Genomic DNA, 10015 nt, shown 5'->3' with positions numbered 1-10015 from the left:
TTGATCTTGAACACTCATGAGACAAGTAGTGGACATGTATAGACGAGGTCTATGACCCAGACATGGATCGGCCAGATTGAGACATAGGTTCATGATAACCATGTCTAGTACATTGTCCATAAGTACTTATTTTGTCCGATCAAAGTAAAGAGTTAACGATAGACAATCACGTCTAGACTATGGACATATGCAAACACGATTTGCAAAGACCCAATAGTGATCTCCGAGGACAATGTGATTCACATTGCTTATAGCACATATGCTTTACCGGGACACTCGATGACAAAGGGCATAAGAAACGACCTAAGAAGTCAAAGTGGTCTAATTACGGTTCAGTAATGAAACTGGCCGATTACTCTCATCCTATACATACAGGAAATATCACGCACCAAGATGCGTAGAATGTAGAACCTACACTGAGAATATCACGCACCAAGATGCGTACCTACACTGAGGTTTACATCAGGGGGAGTAGTGCGTGTTGTACTCTTTTTCTTCATCATGGTTTTGTCCCACTGGGTTTTCCTGATAAGGTTTTAATGAGGCAACATGAAACGTACTACAGAACATGTATGGTTATGGCATCTAAGGGGGAGTGTTATAAATCATGGAGTGGATTGCCATTAACCAAGACAAGAGGAGAAAACCCGTCGGCCACATCAAGCCCAACCGTGGCCGTAAGGAGGAGAGAGAGTCGGCCAAAGCCTTAGCCGACTTAGGATATAGATAGTTTTCTTTTCCTATGTTTTAGTAGTTTTCCTATTTTCTTTTGGATAAGGATATGTACACTTTCCTTTTATCTTTATCTTGTAATCTTTATATAAATGAACTCCTTTGATCATTAATAAGAACACAGAATAATAAAAACACAGAAGAATTCAGTCTCTAAACTCTTTATTTACAACATAACCTTCTATTTTGCATTAATTACATTTTAATTTTACTGAGTTGTCAACATTTTCTTTTAAATCACTAATTTGATTATGTGGCAGTCTTACAACTAATTTGGACAAACTTAGACCAACTTTTTATTCTCTAGAAAAATTTATTAATCAGACATATAATAAATTCACAACTATCTTTATGCCTATCAGTTAATTAACTACACATATAAATATAACCTTAGACGAACAATTTTTTTTGACAACATTAAAAAGTATTCTTACACAACTTATTCTTACACAACTTATATGACCCACTGCCATATCCCTTATACGAATTAAACATAATAATAATTGTCTGCATTGTTTTGTTAAGATAGTTATACGTTGTTATGCTCAAAACATATTTGTTTCAACTGTTTTATTATTCTGTACTGTCATTTACAGAATAATATTTCGTTGGTTTTGAATTGTATGTTGGGGCATGTCCAAAACATCTATGTAGGATGATGGTGCAACGCCAAAAAGTACATGTAGTTGGTTAATCTATTTTAGTTGAGTATTCAACTATATTTTATACCGGACCAGATCAAAACAATGATCCGTCGACTGATTAGAAGTCAATTAATTTTTTTATTAGCTTAGAGAGAAAATGTACACCAAATACTAAATCAACTACATGATAACCCGCGCACAAGCGCGGAGTGAGTTTTTTTTTATAATAATATTTTTTTATTAAATAGTTTTAACATTTTGTAACACTATAATCTTTATCTATTATAAAATGATGAATATACATGTTGGTCTCTTAAATATATCATCGTTGTTGAAGAGTTAACATATTATATTTCATTTTAATTATTTTTAAGACTTCGTATGCACAAAAGAAAATTAAGTTTTGCGGTTGACACAAATCACCAAAACCAAATAGGCAACACCGATTGTATAATGACGAAAGAGAATTAGGTTTTCTGCTCTCGATTTGTTTACTATTGACTCTCCATAAGTGAGTTCATATTCTACCTCTATAAAACTGTGCTTTCATTCTCGTCTTTGTTTTATTGATATGAGTTAAGTTTCATTTTTTAACTTCTTCTATGAATTCGGTGAATTAAATTAGTGTCAATTTAAAAAAAAATGGACATCTGTAAAAATTAGTGTCACTCCAGATACATATCTAAGAATCAAAATTTTGAAAAAATTTATCGGCAAACTATATTAACAGATTAGTATTCAAATCTAATATATCAAGCTGTTATAGAATATATAAGTGCAGACTTGAAATATAAATGTTTGTCTAGTATATATTCACCAGCTCGGTCTAAATATTATCTAATTCTAGAACAACAAAACAAATTACTTATTTCACCAGTTCGGGTAATATTTCAATCCAAACGGGTAATATTCGAACCCGAATGGATATCCGAAGATAATCAAACATAAGTATACTTAACCCTATATTTCTAGTTTACTTCTCTCATCTTATTCAAAATATTTATATTAATGGTGCTTATTGCTAAAAATTAGAAAATATATAAATAATTATGGACAAAATTATTTGCTACTCGCTTAAAATATATATCAAGCTCTTGGTTCTTGCATTAACAAAAGTTGCATTTAAAATTTCAAAACAACAACTAAATTAGTGTCTTTTTATTTTTAAAGTTTTATCTCCAAACATATTAATAGTTTAATTTTTTAAAAATTAGAAAACCAGTTAAAATATATTTTAAATACAAAAAAACTTAAAAATGAATCATTTATTTATTTGTGCTTCAAATTTAAATATCCAAACCCGGCCCAAAATATCTAAATCCGAACATAAAATACCTGAACCCGACTCAAAGTGTAGAAATATCCGAACTGGTTTTATACTTTTATACTGAAATACCCGATACGAACCCGAACGTGTATCCTAACGCCCACCCCTACGATATATGATCATCATTTGTATCTTGCTTGAACAAAAAAAAAAGTTAAACCGTTGATCACAAAATTTTCAATGTGGGACTTTTACCATTTTTAGTAATTTATAGTCGTATTTAAAAATTCAAAATATAAAATATAAGAAAAAATCTAATTTTTTTTATTATATGCTTAATGTGATTGTTTAATTTCTTTTAATAGTATAAAATTAAACAAAAAAGAGAGGGTATAAAAATTGTTATCAAATATGTATTATTCATAATCATTAATTTTCATATATATGTTAACCATATTAGGTAATTCTATAGCTTTTATTTGAAGAAAAAAATATTTTTTTTGTACACTACTAATTAATTTGATAGTTAGTTTAATAAAAAAAACATAGTATATGTTTATATGGACCAACTTATTTTTCTAACAATTCTAAGAATCGTTCTCGTGAAGATACGTGGCTACGAAAATATGTCATAATGTTCCAGGATTAATATATATGGGATACACGTTATATACAAGTTGACTTCAAATCTGTATTTGGCAATATACAACTCATTTATATTAAATAAAAATATATTTCTTACTATCTTTTGTTTCAAAGTATATATGATTCAAAAGATATATCGTCATAAATATATCCTAACAAATAGGAAAAATCAATATATTTATGGAAAATATGAAAGTATATATTCCAAAAAAAATTATTCTTTGAAGAAATTATATCAAACATTATATATTATGCTCGGTTATTACTTTGAAAGATGGGATCTATTTTTAAAAATTATTTTAGGTTTAATTATAAAATAAAAAAACTTTGATTATATTAAGTACAAGTTAGTACAACAAACACTTTCGCAAACTATGTATGATCTAGTCTTTGAACTAAGGGTGGTCAATCCGGTAAAACTGAACCGAAATAGAAAAAGTGATTTGGATTTGATAATGCTGTATAAATCGAACATATGTTATTTTTAAAAACCGTGGTAAATGAATATGATTCAGTATATAAATTAATCTAACCAAATAAAAAGATTAAAATATAGTAATATAGTTATACATAGTTCATTTTATTGGTATGATTTTAATATTTAAAATGTTAATTTGAATAATTTTTTTTTTGACTAAAGACTTTCATTGACAGACATTTTTGCTAAATTTTAGTTATTTATATTATTAATCTTTTTTGTTTTCATCTCATGAAATTATAATATTATAATTTATTTGTTAGTTATTTTGAATATTTAAATAAAATAGAAAACATCATATTTAAAAGTTAGAGTACTGTTTAATAAATTCAAATTTTAATCATACAAAATTAAATTGAAAAAATATTATAAAAGATAAATATAGTTTAAGTTTTTGGTATAAAAAAGACTGACTGTATATAGTCCGAACCAAACCAAAATATATATGGTTTTAATATGATATCTAATTCTTATAAACCGAAATACCACAAAACTGAACTGAAACCAGATCGAAATCTGTATTGAACAACCTACCTGACATATATAATTTTTACACTCGTCTCAATATACGCAAAGCGTGGATATCAACCTGGTAAATTAGTATTAAACTAAATAATCGGTTATTAGTTTTCCCCCGGTAAAAAAAGCAGCATTAGTTTTCTCAATATAATTCTTAAACTTAAATAGTATTAATTTCGGATTTGTAACTCTTTGAACAGAGTTAGATAAATCATTTACAACGGAGGGAATAACCATTGTGTTTTCTTTATACAACGTAAGCTGATCTTGATTGTGGCCACACGTAATATTAGATCGATAAATGGACGCTCTAAAAGCAAGTGGTGGTACGGCCATCTTATTGATGACCAATCCAACATAGTACCCCGTACTTTGAATTTATGCCTTTTTATCTATTTTTATTTATATATTATTTTTCCTATAATTTATTGTAAAATTATTTTGTTCTCCAGTCTGTTTAATCGTTGTAAAAATGATATGACCGGTATAATTTTGGTGCAGTGACAAATTAAGGTCTTTGCACTGTGTGGATCTCACTTATGTATATTATTATTAAGTACATCAACCAAGAAGCATAACTTATAAAAATTATATATATTATGTCGTATTATATGTTTAGCATAATAAGATATATCAACAGAACTGATATGATAATTTTCGGTGTGGCTTCGTAAATACTTACCAGCTTCCCATGAAGACCTTGTCATGATTCAGGAGACAAAGAGCAGCTATCGAGACACCATCTTCGTTCTTGGTGAAATATTTGCAAACTGGACCAAGCCCGTAAAGCCCGTCGGCGCCGTCGGGAAGTGTACGGACGGAGCAAGTGAGGACGGAGTAAGCCGTAAGAAGACGGAGGATACGGTCAAGCATGACCGGAGCTTCGGGGTTTTTGGTCGGAAGATGAGAAGAGATCTCAGATGCAGACATGGGAGAACAGTTCCTGGCCATGATCTCTAGAAGATCGAGCTCTATAGCTGATTTTAAAGCCATAGGGAGAACAGAGGCACTGGCTAACTGTATGGCAAAGAGAGCAGTTTCGTCGTCCGTGACTTGCACTGGAGTTGACTGTGTCTGTGCCGTTGAGCCCATTTTCGTGAAATTTCTGAGATTTTAGAATGCTTTGTTTTTGGGTTTCGATGTGTGATATGTTAGAACTTAGAAGTGGTCTATTATATAGGAAATATGCATGGGTTTAGGTTTCGCAACATGTCGTGCTGTAACGTATGTCCAGTCCACCGCTAGATGTCTAATCTCTCGTATATTTTATATCTGTAACGTATTATTGATTTTATACTTTAAGTTTGTACGGATTTATTTTTAGGCCAGTTGCTTATCAAACAAACTCATATTATATAGAGTTAAACTAAATATTTATGTTAGATTTTATTCGTCTAATATCTGATTCGAGACTTGGATTGTCTATATATCATATCAATTCTCCTCTCAAACAAATGACCATTTACATTAACTTGCTGTGATAAACTATATGCTTTCATAGGCCAAACGATCTACTAGAATTAGGTATATATCTATCACCACTAGATATCAAACCATTTGTTTATTATGATATCTGTCCGCTTTAGATCTAAGAGCATCATTAATGGGGGTTCTTAGGACGAGACTCTTAGCGGAATATAAGAATCCGACTCTTAATTTTTAACTGAAAATGCTAAGAGTCGGCTCTTAAATAAGAGATTTAAGAGCCGACTCTTAACTTTTTCAGTTAAAAGTTAAGAGTCGGGTTCTTATATTCTGTTAAGAACCATGTACTAAGAACCTTGCGTTAATGATGGTCTAAGTCCTCATAATTTTATTTTTAGATCGTTTTATCAGGAAGATTACACTGAGTGATACTAGAGAATATATATATATATATATACACTTTATGGTCTAGTATCGATGCGAGATCTGGATTGTATATTTATTCTAACAATCCTCCTCGTAAACAAAGGATCACAAAATATTTTCCTCATACCAATTTTTTTGTGACATACCAAATTTCTTCTAAGCCAAACGCTTTTTTTTGCAACACTTTTTTATTTGGAAAATGGCCCAACGCTCTCCTAAAACTAAATATTCGTCATCAGATATTCAATTTCTCACATAATATGATATTTGTTCGTTTTTTTATGATATATGATATTTGTTCGTTTAAACCTAAAGTTTCACTGATTTGTTTGTGGATTGATTGCTTCTCAAAAAACTCATACTAAATGGAGCTAAACCAGACTTTTTAAGTGGAACAGTACATATCTGCATTTTAAAAATATCCAAAATAATCCAACAAAAACAACATAAAATTTTTATTTGTAAAATTTAGTCGATATATATACACTTAAATCAATTCATCTTCTTATTTTTACATCAATATATATACTTCAAAATATATAAATTTTTTGAAAATAATCTTTTAAATAATTAAATATTATAATTTTATAATCATTAATTTATAGAATTTTTACTATAGTTTACCATATTTTTTGTCACTAAATATAGTTTACCATAAAACGTTATTTTACCACCGTTTTTCGCTAGCAAAAGATGTTTTGTTTTATCTTTGGTTGATCCAAGCCATCACCTATATGCAAATCATGAAACTTTTCTGTATCCTCCAAGATATCTATGAGCTTGCACGATGCTTTACCTATTTCTCGTTTAGTTTATCTATGAGCGTCCATTTATCGCAGTGTAACTCTATCCTTCTAATATATGTTAATTTGCGTTGAAAAAAATGTTTATCTTCTGGTATTAAGGCTTGTTTTCTGGGTCTAAATGTTAAAATTATTAAGGCTTGTTGTTCCTCATTTCCCAAGTTTATTACTCTTTCAAACTGTACACATTTAAGCGTAGGCTGTTAAAAACTTATTGTGGTTATCTTTTACACAAATAATTCGCGGTTTCACTCATATTAACATAAAATAACAGCCATTGACCACAAAGAATAATAGTGGTTATAAATTCTACAAGTATAAAAATGTCAAATTAGATAAATTTTCAAAAGCAAACCAACAATTTGATTCTTATGGCAACAAAAACACATACAAATAATTAGACTATATATGTAAAAGAAATATCTTTAACCATTTCTCTCGGTGACAGAGACAACCAAAGTACAAAGACAATGACGCACTCGTTACTCGATCAAATAGAGTCCACACGTCCTACCTAACACCTTTACGTCATAATAGTGATAAAAAAACTTGGGAATTGCCCAAAATACCATTTTTAAAATACCACTTTTCATGTTACACTAATCATTTTTATCTTATCTTTAATGAAAGATAAAAAACATTTATGACCATTTGATTACCTTTGACAAAAAAAACATATGGTTAACTAATCTAAATTTAAAACATCAACTTTAAACCCTAAACGTAAACCCTAAACCCTAAATCTAAGCTAAACCCTAAATCTAAACTTAAAACATCAACTTTAAACCCTAAATCATCAACTCTAAACCCTAAACCATGAAACATCAACTCTAAACCCTAAACTCCGATATATCAACTCTAAACCCTAAACCCTAAACCTTCAAATCAAAACCCTAAAACATCAACTCTAAACACTAAACGTAAACCCTAAACCCTAAACCTTATATTTTTCTGAAATTTAAACCTTCAACTCTAAACCCTAAAACATCAACTCTAAACTCTAAACGTAAACCCAAAACCCTAAATCAGATCTAAACCCTAAAACATCAAATCTAGGGTTTAGGGTTTAGGATTTATGGTTTAGGGTTTAGAGTTGAAGGTTTAGGGTTTAGGGTTTGGAGTTGATATTTTAGGGTTTAGGGTTAATTTTTTAGGGTTTAAGGTTTAGAGTTTACTTTTTAGGGTTTAGGGTTTAGTGTTGATAGTTTAGGGTTTAGTGTTGATGGTTTAGGGTTTAGAGTTGAAGTTTAGGGTTTAGGGTTTAGAGTTGATGTTTTAGGGTTTAGAGTTGAAGGTTTAGTGTTTAGGGTTTAGAGTTGATGTTTCGGGGTTTAGGGTTTAGAGTTGATGTTTCAGAGTTTAGGGTTTATTTAAAAAAACTATAGGGTTTAGGATCGATGGTTTAGGGTTTAGGGTTCAAGGTTCGTATTTAAAAAAAAATAGGGTTTAGGATTGACGGTTTAGGGTTTAGAGTTAAGTTTTAGGGTTTAGGGTTTGAATTTAGAAATAATATAATTCAGAAAAAAATTTAAAAAATTATTTTTTATTTTTTTAGATATTTATTTATTTAAATATTTATTTATTATATATGTAAATAACATGGGTATAAGAGTCTTTTGCCATCTAATGAAAAATGTATTTTTGAAAATGTCATTTTATTGGTGGTAAAAATAAAAAATGATAACATGATAGTGGTAAACACGTAATTTCCCCAAAAAAACCTTCACTAGCAATGAATGAAAAAATAAAACAAATATCTATTTTGTTTATTTTTATAAATTCTAAAGAACTTTCACGTTCATTTTGAAATAAAGACCGGGCACAGCCAACCACTCACTAACTTTTAGAGGCTAATACTTGAATTGGCCAATTCAGATAATGTCATTTGAGATTTAAACTTAGACTTGTTGAATTACTTGTTATGTATCAAATATGCGAGAAAAATTAATATTTACAAATTACTGATCCAGTTTATTACTATAAAACTAAATATTTGTTTCTAGATTACCTATTACAGTAAAAACTTTATATTAATGATATTGAGACTATGATAGTTTATTAATTTATGGAAAATTATATATTTTTATATTTCTATTTTAAAATATTTTTATTTAAAAATAAAATTATTTCAAGATATCATTTAAATTTTATAGATTTATATTTCATCATTTTTTTAGATTATTTGATATTTTATGTATGTTGAATATGTATACATGAATTTTATAAGAAATTCAAGAAAATAACACAAAATATAAAAATGAAAAATAAAATTAGACATAAATGCATTTTGAAGAAAAATAAACAATGAAATATTTTTCTTATGTTTATATAAAATTTATATATATAATTATTATTAATTTATAAATTTAATGAAACCATATATTTAGCTAAGATTTTTAAAACATTACTATCTTATAGAATTATATTATATTTTATATCTACCCATCCTAGGATTCGAAGTCTTGTAATTGTTGCATTGTTTTACCTATCATTTGGTTCTCTTTTTGATCATTTAGGAGAATTTAGAATTCATTTAGGTGCATAGCATTTTCATTTGTGTTTATTAAGTGTTAGAGATAGCTTATTGGATTTGACGCATGAAATGAAGAAAAAGAGGTGATTCTGATCAAGAGACAGAGTGAAAGCAAGAGTCACAGAGGCCGTGAGCAGCGATATAGGTATGCCGCTACGAGTCTTTTGTTACGATAACTTGAAGACACTGAGATAAAATCATAAATCACTGGGTAAGTTGTTGGTTCTTACAGCGGTCTATTGCAATCGCAGTGAACAAACCTCAACTTTCACTACTACCATGTAGCGGTATAGTATAGCCGCTATAGCTCTTAGAGACCAAAAACCAAAACTTGTCAAACACATGTAGCGGTCCAAGACAGAGGCATGTGAAAGCCGCTAGAACAAAATGTAATGCACCAGCTAAATGGTGGGATGAGACAGCGGTGTAGCGTAACTTCTGTGAAGAAGATGTCGATTATAATCCCTGCCAACACTTACATCGGTCTTCAGAAAAGGCTGCGACCTTGTTTCTGAACCGTTGTAGGTGCACAACGGTCTGCAG

At 29.5% G+C, this 10015-nt stretch overlaps 1 protein-coding gene across 1 annotated transcript in view; it reads right to left on the bottom strand.

Annotated features, from left to right (window-relative positions):
• Positions 1 to 5396, bottom strand: part of LOC106314910 (flavone 3'-O-methyltransferase 1-like) — a gene marked incomplete in the record, with an annotated part of 11408 nt that extends 6012 nt beyond the window's left edge. Inside the window, 1 exon segment of the mRNA XM_013752710.1 lies at positions 4968 to 5396. Coding sequence (XP_013608164.1) covers positions 4968 to 5377 — 410 coding nt within the window.
• Positions 5397 to 10015: the final 4619 nt, after the last annotated feature.

The sequence above is a fragment of the Brassica oleracea genome, chromosome C9 (assembly GCF_000695525.1).
Source record: "Brassica oleracea var. oleracea cultivar TO1000 chromosome C9, BOL, whole genome shotgun sequence".
Taxonomy (NCBI): Eukaryota; Viridiplantae; Streptophyta; class Magnoliopsida; order Brassicales; family Brassicaceae; genus Brassica; species Brassica oleracea.
The sequence above is the reverse complement of the archived record's forward strand: the minus strand, read 5'-3'. Positions and strand labels throughout refer to the sequence as shown.